The sequence below is a fragment of the Chenopodium album genome, chromosome 3, assembly GCF_948465745.1.
Source record: "Chenopodium album chromosome 3, dcCheAlbu1.1, whole genome shotgun sequence".
NCBI classification, from domain to species: domain Eukaryota; kingdom Viridiplantae; phylum Streptophyta; class Magnoliopsida; order Caryophyllales; family Amaranthaceae; genus Chenopodium; species Chenopodium album.
The window spans coordinates 48,559,148-48,573,374 of record NC_137836.1 but is presented as its reverse complement, the minus strand read 5'-3'; the positions used below and the strand labels follow the sequence as shown (position 1 = coordinate 48,573,374).

General features: G+C 33.7%; 1 protein-coding gene across 2 annotated transcripts; it reads left to right on the top strand.

Moving 5' to 3' along the window:
* Positions 1 to 1,017: 1,017 nt before the first annotated feature.
* Positions 1,018 to 12,876, top strand: LOC145623975 (serine/threonine-protein kinase PCRK1-like). Of its 2 annotated transcripts, none has more exons than XM_081676894.1 (5): positions 1,018 to 1,250; positions 2,480 to 2,895; positions 7,990 to 8,250; positions 8,523 to 8,645; positions 11,892 to 12,876. In XM_081676894.1, exons 2-5 carry the CDS (start codon positions 2,512 to 2,514, stop codon positions 12,393 to 12,395), a joined length of 1,272 nt encoding a protein of 423 aa, XP_081533020.1. In that variant the 5' UTR covers positions 1,018 to 1,250; positions 2,480 to 2,511; the 3' UTR covers positions 12,396 to 12,876. The 2 variants fall into 2 exon arrangements, with proteins under 2 accessions (XP_081533020.1, XP_081533019.1); XM_081676893.1 differs by having other exon boundaries at positions 1,019 to 1,287.
* Positions 12,877 to 14,227: the final 1,351 nt, after the last annotated feature.

Below are 14,227 nucleotides of genomic sequence, written 5' to 3'. Positions count from 1 at the left end.
TTTCTCTCTCCTCCTTCATCTCTCGTATCATCTTTCTCTCTCCTCCTCCACCACTCATTTCAACTTCTTCAACTATCAACTCTCTTCAAATTCCAAACTATCTTACTTGTTGGTTTCAAATCTGATTATTTATCGGTGGTTTGCTTTATTTGTGGTTGGATTTGGTGGCTTATGGGTGGATTTTCATGTTTTTTGGGGTCGTTTGTGGGTGGGTTTAGTTGGATTTCAGTGGTGGTTGAGTTCGTGGTTGGGTTTCGGTAGTTGTGCACTTGTGCATGGGTTCGTGGTGGGGTTTCGATGGTATTGGTTGGGTTTGTGGTGGGATTTCGGTGGTTTTGGTGGTGGTTAGGTTTGTGGTGGGGTTTCGGTGGTATTGGTTGATTTGTGGTGGGATTTAGGTGGTTTTGGTGGTGATTGGGTTCGTGGTGGGGTTTCGGTGGTTTTGTGGTGGGATTTTGGTGGTTTTGGTGATGATAAGGTTCGTGGTGGGATTTCGGTGGTTTTGGCTGGGTTTTGTGGGGAGGGGGGTTCGTTGGTTAGGTTTCAGTGGTTTTGGGTGAGTTGGTGGTTGGGTTTCGGACTTTCAGTGGTTTGGAGTGGGTTTGTGGTGGGGTTTCGGTGGTGGTTGGGTTTGTGGGTGGGTTTCGGTGGTGGTTTTGGGTTCTGGGTATTGGTGGTTCTGGTGGTTGTCGATGGGTTTGGTGGTTCTGGTGGTTGTCGGTGGTGTCTCTGGGTTCAGTGGTTTTGAGTTTAGGTGATTATAGGTTTTGTTTAATTGTTATTTCTAGGTAGGATTAATACTTAACCAAGTGCCCTTATTTTTCAATAATCATACTTTAAAAGTTTTGCCTAGGAATCCGTGTTACCCCCTTGTTGCAAATAACTGTTAACGGAGGTAGTAGATAGGATAGCAGACAAAATATTGCCAAAAGAAAAAGTTATCGAAATCAAAAAAATTAAAAGCACAATCCTCGGAGATAGAGATGTCTTTTCCAAGCGAGAGTCTCATTTGGGTTGGTACTTCAAGCTGACTTCCACCTGCCGTGTGAAGACTTTTAAACTCTTTCTCTCTCTCTCTCTTTGTTTCTTTCTTTCTCGTGTTTTTTCTAAATTACGAAGAGTGCTTGTCTCCTTCAAAAAAATAAAGAAGATCGCTTGTCATCTCCTCTGATTTTCTGCGCTCTTTCCTTCTCTCATGGATAGCCTTGCAACTTGCTCCATTCTTTGAATGTGATCCTTTCTTTCCTGAAGTAATCTCTCTTTCACTCCCGCAAACTTAACTCAAAGGTAAAATTTGAGCTCAATTTTCTGTGTCTTTTTTGTTTTTTGGTATTGAAGATTGAAATATGGAAATAAATTTTTTTGGGGGGTTTGAATTTGTTGATGTTTCAATATGATCATTTTTTTTTGTTGGGTTTGCATTTTTTAAGTTGATTTCTGGGTAATTAAGGGGTTTCATCACTTTATATCTTGTTGCTCTTGGGTGGTTTTATTTTTGGTTTATGATTCTATTTTAGGTAATAAATGCTTACTTATTTGTATGTTTCCTTTTATGTAAGTTTTGTTTGCATTTGGATGGTAAGTTGTTTGGTTATTTTTAGAATTTTTAGATTGTTTGATGAAAAATTCAATTAGGAAGTTCTATGTTGTTGATTTTGGGGGTATTTTAGATAATTTCTTGTAATATGTTCAAAATCGAAAAGCGGGGAAGGATATGTGATCCTGGAGATCCAGGGATCATTGCCAAGTGTGTTTTGATGGATTTCATTCGGGTGTATGGATAGTCTAGCAAACTTGACATGTTAAAAAAAGTAACAACCAATGTGAGTAATGTTTCCTATAATGGATAGGGGCTTGTTTGACCTTCAATCTTAATGAATGTGATTATTTTCTTCGCCTGCTTGTATATAGTTCGAGCTTGGATGAGAATAAATGAAGTTTTGGTTATTAGTAACTTGAGTTTGTCACAAAATGGAGAACAAAAGAAATGAAACCTTCTTATAAACCTATTGGTTAAGTAAATTGTCTGTATTTGGTGTTTTATATACATCCTACCTTGGTTGGAGGTGCCATCTTCTCCACAGATGTGTTCCCCCGTAGAAATTTTATTGAGATGCATCGTTCCTTGGTAGCAAAGATAGAACATTGAGAAAGTAAAAACAAGTATAAATCCCCTTACAAAGTGTGAATTGTATTACCTATATCATGTTGTAATGGCGTTTTCCAGCAAGTTGCAATTCTCTTGCTCCTTTGTGTATATAATAGTTGCATTTAGGTTTTAAATATTGTATCTTCAGCTAATCAGTTCTTAGGTAGTTGCCAATGCTGGACCTTAATCTTTCTGGATTAGTATGGCTTTGCTAATCAATGACTGTTCTTATCACATTTTTTAGTTTGATTATCTTTCTATATATACCTGAATCATGTTCTCCAGTTTATCAATCTAACCTGCTATTTCCCTTGTGATTCTCTTATGTAGTATTTGCACAACATTTTACTTAATAAGAAGCCATGGGGTGTTTTCCCTTCTCTGAAGTAGCCAAGAAAGGGGAGCCAAAGGCAATGAAGATCGTATCTAATTTGTCTTCAAATTCGGCCCTTGGTGATGAAGAAGTCAATAGATCAGGCTCCGAATTCAATTCACAAAATGTATCTGATACAAGCACAGATTCCATCAGGAAAAACTCATTTTTTAGCATGTCTCAGAGATCAACATCCAATTTAAGAGTCTTCACATTTCAAGAGCTAAAGTCTGCCACCAAAGGTTTCAGCCGATCTGTTAGAATTGGAGAGGGAGGATTTGGATGTGTCTATAAGGGTATGATAAAGAGTGTAGAGGATTCGTCTGTGAAGGTAGATGTTGCTGTGAAACAGCTAGGAAAAAGAGGTTTGCAGGCAAGTAATTTATTTCAACACTTCTCTAGATCATTCATTTTTCTTGCTTCAAAAACTTATATGAATTCTCCCAGATGATAAACTTTCTAACTCTGGGACCAAGATCATCTAGTTTTAAGTCTTTTGATTTAGTCTAAACATTACCAATTCTGAATATAGTGTTCTGCAAAGTTGTAGTGAGCACTAGCTTTTAAAGTTGGGTAGTGTTTTGAATTTATCCAAAAACTACCAAAATTAGCTTTTAGTCTAGTGTTTAACTTTTGTTGTATTTATTCTATCACTCCATCTATCTGTGCTGAACATAGGCCAACATTTAACAATAACATCTAAGTATCTAACCATTAACCATTAGTTAACATCTACTATAAAGTCATACATAATAGAACTACTACAACTGCTACTCTTTCTAAATAGTATCTTTTGTATCCCAGATGTCTCTTAGAATTCTTACAAATGTGCTGAAGTAAGGTTTATAACAATTTTTCTTTTGTGTTGTGGGGGTGGGTTGTGAGGGAGGGGGAGGAATCCTTTTCATGAATAACATACCTTGTAGTGACACCATAAACGACTTATATCGCTCACCAATTCTTGGTTCCTGATATGATTTTGATAATTAGTGTGCAACTGCTCATTACTAATGTGATGAAATGGATATACTCTTGCGAAACTAAAATTCAAGTTAAAGTACTTTAGCTTAAAATACATGTCATTTATGGTTTTTGATCTAGGTTTTTCAGCTGTGGGTAGTTTGTTTCCTCTCATTATAAAGGTTGACACAGTAGCTTGTATCCCTCCATGGTTAAAGATAGGCAATTTATTGGGCTATATCTAATGATAAAAAAGAAGTTTTCTTCATCAATAAGGAACTAAGATTGTGATTTGTGAAAATGGAGCAGTAAAAAGGATAAATTATATGCAACTTTATGCGAGTTAAGTACAAAGTTAGGGTCTAAGTTTTTAAGTTTTTCACATTTTGGGACCTGAGTTTTTTTTTTTTCACCTTTTGGGACCTAGAGTTAAGAATCCGGCAAGTTAACTCACATTAACTCACCTGAGAAAAACTTAGTTCCTTAGTACTAATTTTAGGGAAAAAAAAACATAATCCTCTCTTTAAAAAAAAAACAACATAAATGCTGTCAAATAAATTAAAAAAAAAAAAAAAAAAACACAGGTGAATCATTAATAAATTTAAAAAAAATAAAATTTTATAAAAATATTTATAAAAAATCGATGGTAATCGGTAATCTTCTAATGATGTTGATTCCCTTATTGCAATTTCTTTAAAAAAAATATAAAAAATTAAAACTTAATGTAATTTCTCCTTCAGCATTTGGGCAGCCATCTTCACTATTCCCAGCAACCCCTACGACCTTCACCTACCCAAAATCACCCAACCATTGCAGCACCACCTCCAAGTTCTCCAACCACCGTCCACAACGCGTCCAGCAACCAAAAATCACACCAATTTTGATTCAACTATAAAATTTTAAGGGGGTTTTGAGCTTCATCTTCATCTTCGCCATCATCATCGGAGTCGTTGTTGGTTGATGCTTTAGCTCCTGTAATATCGGATCTCGCCGCATGAAACTCTTGGTGCGGCATAGTTTGTGAATATATATAAATTGAATTGCAAAATAATATTAGTGTAAAATGGCATGATATACGTAATTTGTTTAAATTGTATGCATAATTCCGTCAAAATTATTACTACATTTCAGCACACTAAAAAAGGAACGCTTGAGCAACACTAAAAGAAGAGAGGGTGTTAAATTAAAAAAAGAAAAATAAGTGTCATCTATGAGTATCTAATTATCTATAGGGGACTAAGTTTTTTTTTTACCAACTTTTTAGGGGACTATGTTTTTTTAACTTAGGGACTAAGTTTTTAACCCAACTCAATTAAATTTTGACCGGAATTTGCATGTGAGGTCCCAAACGGTGAAAAAAAAAAAAACATAGGTCCCAAAAGGTGAAAAACTTTAAAACTTAGACCCCATATTTGTACTTAACTCAACTTTATGCTCTCAGTAATTCAGTGGAACTCACCATAGAAAACCACAAATACTGCAGTTAATATCTGTATAAGAGGAATTTTTTATTTTAAGTTGTTGATTTACCTATTGTTTCTCTTCTTCTTAATTATGAAGTTGTTGTTCATTGGATGTCTTGCTTGTATTTTAAGTGCAATTATTCTCCATCCCAATGTCACATCCTCACCTTAATGAATGAGATGAGTTATCGCACTAAACCTTTGAATCTGAGTTGTTAGATGCATTAATTCGTCGAAAGATAAAACTTTGACTGAATTTAAAAAATAAATAAATAAATAAAATCATGCAAAGATCACAATGTTGTCAATAACCTCAAAAGGAAAGTCATAAGGCTTGTGAGGACTAACTTAACAAAAAATAATGAATAACACAAGAATATGAAGTATGGAATATGAAAGAAGAAAGGACCATGACAAATTTATTAAGAGGAAATGTGTTATGCGATTTGTACCGTGAGCTTACATAAACTGCATACTATAAGTATAAGTCAACCCATGCATATAATTTATAATTCTTGTTACACTCAATCTTACCTTGGGCCAACAGTTTTTAAACCTTCAGTTGATGTCGGATATGATGTGATTTAACATTGGATCTAACATTATTCAGCATTACTGTCCTGAAAGCTGGTTGATTGTTACTTTATTAAGCATAAGGTTTCCCAAGCTTGGATATTAGAAACTTAATGTCAACTACAAGACCTTACTTTCATAGAAATAGTAGTCAATCTCAATTTTTTATTGGGTAGGAAAGAGTACTGCTTGTGTATATCCAAATCAGCAGATTGGTAGAATGGTAGTTCACTAAAACATTTTGAAGATTTCAATGAATCATTATTAGATGAAATGAGTGAAAATATATTTGATGCACCTAGATCAGATACAATTTAGAATTGTTATGCTACTCTTTTGCATCTTTTTTATAGCCAAGCATAAGGTAAGCCTGACCTTAAAGCTAGTATTGACCACGTCATCATATCTCGCATAACAGTACACTTCTTCAAACTGGTAAGAGGCTGTGTTGGATATTGATTTTGCAGTGATGAGTTATGGTGTTACATTTAAGTCACATGTGCAATCTGTAATGCATGCAAGAGTATTATCTGCTACCTACAGCCTTTTAATCGTCGTAAAATAAGCAAATTTTTATTTATTTATTTATTTATTTAATTTTTTTTTTTTTTTATACTATAAAAAACAGCATATCTTTGGGAAATATAACATTGTTAACATAATGCCTTTAGAATTGTTCCTTAAAGTGTGCATGTGTCCCAGACTCTATAGTAGTTTGATCCAAATCTCAGCTGATTTCTGAATTATCCCTCTGTACACAAAGAATAAGTCATGAAATTATCATATCTTGATATCCTTGGACTTTTATCATGACCCAACTTCTGAGTTCACGTATTTTAATTCAATTTTTTTTTAAAAAAAAAAAATTCATAAAGTTTGATTATATCTTGGATCAGGATGATGGAATTTGCATTGTATAATTGCCAATTCTTAAAGGGTTTGACCTTGCTCTTGGTTAAATTAACAGAGAATGATATATTTTGACAATGAGAAAACAGAACAAAAGAATTCAGTCAGATGGAAATGGCTAAATGCGAATTTAAGCATATATTAAGGAATTCATAAAGAAACTTATCAAAGAGTTAGAGTTGATGGTTCCCTGTGTTACCATGTTGAAGCTCAGGGAAAGTACTGTATTGACAAAGGTTGGTCGAAGCAAGAGTGATTGTGAGAACATACTGAAAGGAAAAGAAGGCATAGAGATATCTTTGAAGAGGAATAAGATGTGTGATCTGGTACGAAGAGCTAAGCACATACTTTGTTGAGCAATATCATCAATATCAACCCTACAGCAGAATTAACAGTCTGCTATGCTGAGCTAACATCATACTTTGGTGAACTAGCATCCTGATATGTAATCCTGCTGAGTGCTCACATGCAGCAGTTAAAATTGTCATAGAAACAGTTTTTAAGTCCTTCAGAGAGCAGTGAAATTGGATAAGAGTTCTAAATTTGTCCTGGCATTAAGATTAGGCTGTTGGTATATAGTTTGTGTCCACGTGTCAGGTGAATTTATGGTTTCCTTAGATGAAGATTAATCTTCTTATAGAAGATATTACATTGCTTTTAGCAGTATGATATCCACAAGTATGATTCTATGGTTTCCTTAAATGAAGATTAGTCTCTTGCAGTCTGAATGATCTATAATTGTTCTTTGTTCTTCTTTACTACGTGTTTACATCTATCCTTTGATTGTGTTTGGAAGCCATTTGTGAGGCTTTAACCTTGGCAATCTGAAGCCTTGTAAATTTTCTTGAAATGAAGCTCTTATGTTCAAGCTATAGTTTATTATTAGAAGTTTGTTTGGGATGCGTTATGACTTTAACTCTGATGATGATTGGGATTTTTGTCAATAGTTGAAACAACCCTTTTAAAAAAGAAAAACAATAATGTTTGCAGCAAGAATTGCATAAACCCTATGGATATTTGAGTAAACAGAAGAGCCTCCAGGTAGTGTGATAAATGTTCAGTAACATGGTGAACTTAATTTTTTTTGTACTCATTGAGATCCATATTGAAATACTGCATGATTGGCCAAGTCAAGTTATTTTTTGAAGACTATGACGAGAACTTGCCTTTGTCAGAAAAATGCACGATTATATTATTTTTATGCCATCAAAATGTAATACTTCCTCCGTTCTATTAATATTGCAACAATGGACTTTTTGCACTATTCATCACTCTTGTTTGACCATATAATATGAGTTATACGTTAAGCAAAATATAGTCAAGTGGGATCTTGTTGGATTCGTCTCACATAATACTTTCAGAATATCAACTTCTTATAATTTTTACTCTTACACAATTATAAATATTTAGCATATAAAATGTGTTCTGGGATGCGTAATTTCCTCCTTGTTGCAATATTAACAGAACGGATGAAGTACTTTGTACATAGATGATTTACAAATATTTGACTGAGATCTTAGACATAAAACAGCTGCTCATTTTGTGTTATGTTTGTCTTACAGGGCCATAAAGAATGGGTTACAGAAGTTAGTGTTCTAGGAGTAGTGGAGCATCCTAACCTCGTCAAATTGTTGGGTTATTGTGCCGACGATGACGAAAGAGGCATTCAGCGACTTCTGATATATGAATACATGCCTAATGGAAGTGTGGAAGATCATTTATCTTCTAGGTCTAGGACACTTCTCCCATGGGCTATGAGACTGAGAATAGCCAGGGATGCCGCTCGTGGTTTAACCTACCTTCATGAAGAGATGGATTTTCAGGTAGATGTATATTCCAAATCCACATTTATTTGTAATCAAAGTAGTGTCTTTTCGCTTTTACTTTTATTAAATCAAAATATTTGCTATCCTAGAATTGTTATTTGCTTTGCCCTTACTTTAGTTGTATATGAAAAAATTTCTCCATTGTTTACTTTTCTAGTATTGTTGCATACGGAGTATCATATATGGAGTATGTGGATATGAAGCCAATGTTGCTTTCTTAAATCAATCTTCTTTACCTTCATTTTCTCTAATCAGTTTTCTGCTAACAGATTATCTTTAGAGACTTTAAATCCTCAAATATACTATTGGATGAGCAATGGAATGCAAAATTGTCTGATTTTGGGCTTGCCAGGTTGGGCCCTCCCGATGGGCTGACCCACGTCTCAACTGCGGTATGTTATTGATTCTTTCATTTGTTAGCTACTCAAATCTTGACCTTTCTGAATTCTATGATACAAAATTGCACATTTCAATGCATTGTATGACACACGTATGCAACAGGATTCTTAGGAATTAGGATCCCCCTAATCAGCTTCTTTCTAAATACTAAATTTTAGCATATAATTTGAATCATTACACCATTTTTTCTTGTTAATCCATTCGATCATCCTAATTAGAGTATCAGATTCTCTGAAGCAATACTTTTTTAAAAAAAAAATAAAATTCTGATGGTATTAACGATGGTATTTCAAACGACTCAAACCAATTCTGTATGTATTTGACCCAAATTTCAAGGGCGTATTTAGAAAATGAGTAAAAAGGACATATTACGACAGGGTGGGAGTATCGGTATCCTAATAAATACTATCTGATTTAATTCACATTTGAAGGGCGAATCCAAAGTATGTGCTTTTAAATTGTTTTTGTTTGACAGACTTTACTGCCACTTCCAATGTGGTAGGTAAATGGTGGTAATGGTAAAGATCTTTGCAATGACTTGCTAATGTCCATGGTAATGCAACTTTATTCCCATGCATGTGTTTTTCTTTACTATTTTATTACAAATCATGACTATTTTAGAGGTGATATTGAATGGTAATGGGAATTGATGAATACTTAAAGGTGAAAAATATTACTATAAAGGTCATTGAGTGGTAATGCATGATTGGGAATTAATGAATACTTGAAGTTGAAAAGTATTACCATAGAGAATGTTTTGAAACATTCCTTACAAAAATATGTATAATTTCATTACCAATAAATCCATATATTACCAGCCACCAGACAGGCTGTTAGCCTTATGTTGCTGTACACCTCAAGGCATTTCAAACAAGAATGTCTGAGATGTATTTGCTGTATGTTTCAACTTTCTAGATTTCTTCTCATTCTTTCTTGCTACTAGACTTTTCACCCTCATAGAAAAAGCAAAGAAAGAAATTATACTTAGGGCCCGCCTGGATTGAGTGAATTGGGGCAGAATAATTCAAGGGGTAAATTTTATGGGCTAAAACCGTATGCTTGGATTGGACTAATAAAGTTGGCCCAATATTTTTACTCTCAAATACAGGGTAGTATGTTACTCTGGCCCAGAGCTCGGGGTAAAATTTACCCATCCTTCACCCTCTCTCCTCTTGTAATTGCATTCTATGGAATTCATCCATTCATGAAGTGTGCATGCAATATTTGCTAATTTTATTACTACCTTCATTTCATATTATTTGCAACGGTTAGACATTTTTCCTCTCTACTTTATGTCAAATCGTTGCAAATAATATGGAACGGAGGTAGTATTAGAAGATTTGTTTTTTTTTTTAGTTTTTTTATTTTATTGTGCAGAATTTAGTAGTACATATATTATTCAATTTCTAGTAAATCATGACTGTATATATATGCTTCATAATACGATTATTGTGATCCTTTTTTTTTTTTTTTTTAAAAGTTTTTATTTCTGATTTAAAAAAATGCGAGATGTATGAGAGGGGTTAATAATATTGGGATCAATTCATGTTTGTTAATAAGACTTTTATTTCATGATTATATTGGGTTAATTAGCCAGATTTCATGATTTTTTTCATGTTGTAACTGAATTGCTTCATTTATTTTTGGAAGCAAACTGAATTGCTTCATAATCTGGGGAATTAATTTCATGTTTTTTTGTATATACCATTGGACGATTAACAGTTTGAATGGAAGCATAACAGTGGTGCTCCATAAAAAAATTAAAGATTAATAATACCTTGTAATGAGTTATCTTTCACCAAACCTGCTTCTAATTAGTCACTCCTGATTGTTACCCCCTTAAATTAGTCCACCCTAATAGATCCCTCCTATTCATTACCCCCTAACAGCTCCTCTAAATCCACGCAAGGCCTTAAAAGATGGATACTCTCTCCATTCCAAAGACATAGTCAAACTTGACACACATGTCAATGCATGAGTTTGATAATTAATACTACCTCCGTTTCATATTATTTGCAACGATTTGACATAAAGTAAAGAGGAAAAACGTCTAATCGTTGCAAATAATATGAAACGGAGGTAATATATGTAATTAAACATTAGTAAAAACTATGAAAAAGATATTATTATGAAACTTCACATTAATACTTATCTAAAATCATTTTACATGATAACAGTGTTTTACATACATTACTAAATAGATATAGTCGAAGTTCATGTATCAATAAATTGTGTGTCAAACTGTCAATTATTCTGGAACGGTGGGAGTGTTCAAAAGGGACCTCTAGTTATTGGAAATGGTAGCCTAATGAGTATCGGTTTTGGCCAGCGTGAAGGGTTTCTGCATATGAACGTTAATTGTCGAGGGCCAAAATGTTAGCCCAAATTTATACAAAATAGAAAGAGAAAATAGGCAATTAAAAATTATTTAATTTATTGTTTAGAATTTACTGTACTCACTTTTATCTTTCTCCATCTTTTTTTCTTGCTTATTCTTTATCCTGCCCATTATCAACCCGCAACCCGCAACCCGCATTGACCCAACCCGGTCCAAAAAAATGTGACCCTCTTCTGAGTTCTGACCCTTCCCTATCAAACCACACCGACGCTAACCTAACCCACTCAATAACCAGGTCTACATGTCAAGATTCATTTCCCATACATTTTAAGGTTTTTTTATTTTTATTTTTATTTTTATTTTTTTAACTCAGTCGCCAGCATCGCTGAAAAATCACGCTGGAACTTATTTTTCTGAAGTAGTTTGAACTTGTGAGTATTTTTTCTGAACTGAATGTATATTAGAACTTATTTTTCTGGTGTAGTTCATATTTCTCCTAAAGTAAACTTATTTGAACTTATCTTCTCTTAACTTGGGTAATCCTTATTTACCTAAATTTTACTTATTCGGACATATTTTCTTGAAAAAAGTGGATATATGGTGGGGAGAACAAGGCATATGCCTCTATATTACATATGGACTGTTCTTTACACGTAATCTGATCACATGTTCATTGATTGGCTCCAGTAATCCTTTTAGAGGATGATCTTTTAGTGTAACAAAAATAGTGATTTAGTGATGTCCATATTGATTGGCCTGTTCAAAGACCATTTCAGAATACTTCATCTGTAGGGCAACTAATGGAATATTGTGTGGTGTCATTCTAGCTGTTAAGTCATTCTTAAATGACTTACTGACCTGTTTTTGACGAATTCTTTTTTATGATTATTGTTTTTGTCAGATTGTAGGAACACTGGGATACGCTGCTCCTGAATACATTCGAACAGGACGCCTAACATGCAAGAATGATGTATGGAGTTATGGGGTTTTCCTCTATGAACTTATCACAGGACGACGTCCTATAGACAAAAACCGCCCTAAGAGTGAGCAAAGACTTATAGATTGGGTGAGACCATACCTTTCAGACTTGAAAAAGTTTGAGCTGATTGTAGACCCAAGGCTGGGTAGAAACTATCCTCTCAAATCCATACATAAGCTTTCAGTAGTTGCAAACAGATGCCTAGTTCGACAACCAAAATCACGCCCTAAGATGAGTGATGTCCTAGAAATGGTGAATCATATTGTAGGGGCATCAGCTGAGTTAGCGGTTCCCCTACCAATCATGAATTCAGACACAGATGAAGCATCCAAAGATATCCGAGAGCAAAGAACTACAGGCTCAAAATGTAATGATGATAGTTGGCTTGCTCGTTTGTGGAGACATGCCTTTAGGAAGGCATTTTGATCGCATTGGTATTAACCATTGCTAAGAACTTATTCTTGTGTAAAATTACACGTCAGAGACATAGATCACTTTGCCAATTGGCAGTAACTTCCCTAATGACCTGTGTTTTCTGAATAGCATAAAACCAGCGAGAATTACCATTTTGAGGAATCATTTGTGCATTGGAACGCTATTGTGTATATTGGAAGGGATAGTAATTATTGTTTGTATTGCATTTTGACAAATTAAAAATTCATTGATGAGTGTAAATTGTAAATTGGTTGTAATATTGGGGACGGTGATGGATTTCCTCTCTTTTGTAGTTTGCAGAGCTAATTAGGTGCCGCAGCAGGTAGCAGTTTTGGGAGGTTTTTAGCAAGTACTTCTACTGTTGTACGCTTGTACGTTACAAATTGTGTAATATAATTGAGTAATTTATTGTTACTGTACCTTTCTTCAAGTCCTAATTCAAACATTGTTATTATCGTTTGGAAGAGATTAAGACTCTGTTTACTTGTTTAGTTTACCTTATTTTTGTTGATCCGGTTATTTTATCAAATGAAGTCTAATATATAATATTATTAAAACTCAAAGGGATAACACATGGTATCGTACTGTTGTCATGTATCATTCACCTTTTTGATATATGTGGCGTCACATGACCAATGACATGTTCAAGACCTATTCATCTATACTAAATACCAAAAATCAATGTCAATTAATGATTAAGTTATAATTTGAACCATTAAGAACGACATTTACCATCATACTATCAATGCCTCTTAATTCTTATTGTGTTTAGTAGAATGATTTAAATTACGCATTGTAGCTTTCTAATTTGATTGTAATGCTCCTACACGATATGTTATTGTTATATTATTTATTGTTCAATTAAAAAGCAAATATAATTCTTCTTAACCTTCATTCACTATTGAAAATTTATAACCGTTGATGTGCAACAAAAAAAAAAGTTGTAACCGTTTATGGGCAAGGGCATCAAATATGCCCACCATAAATTTCTTAGTTTCGTCCCTCTAATGTCCAATCAAATTGACAAATTAAACATTCAACGATCCGATCCGGGTAAAAAACTAGTTATATTCAACTAGTTATTTTCTAAATATTTATTTTTAATAATTTATTTCATTATGAAATTAAACATGTTCCAGTTAAAGAAATTATTGGCTCTAACTATTAGAGTCATGAATGACACTAATATGGGCAAAATAGTGAATCTACAAAGACAATTCTAAGAAAAATAAAGAGAAAGTAAAAAACAGCAAAAGCAAAACAATTTTTTTTTTAAAGGATAGCTGTAAATAATCTTATAGCTTCAAAACAAAACTCCATTAATCAAAAAAAAGAAATCCTTCCAATTTTAGCTTATATTAAGGCATCTCCTCAAATAGATTTCTCTATAAGGGAAAATATTTTACACCAAATACTGGAGGTAAGAGATCCTAGTTGTTGTTCTTGTTGAGTTATTTAATTTGGTTCTCATTTTCCTCCACCTTACTATGCCCAAATCGCAATAGTTCTGCCAAGTAAGTGTTGGAATTTTTTGGGTATTGAAAGATGAACAAAATTACAAAATTGCTATTGAGTATTGAAAGATGAACAAGCTCTCTAATTTATATTATCCAACAAATTGAAGTCAAAGTTTATTGTACTTGGTATCTAAAAGAATACCATCAACAACAAATGGAAAAAAGGAATACCATTAAGAATTGTTGAAGAATATCAGCAAGGGTTGTTGGTATTTAAAAGAATATAATTGGTATCTAAAAGAATACCATCAACGACAAATAGAAAAAAGGAATACCATCAAGGACCGTTGAAGAATACCAACAAAG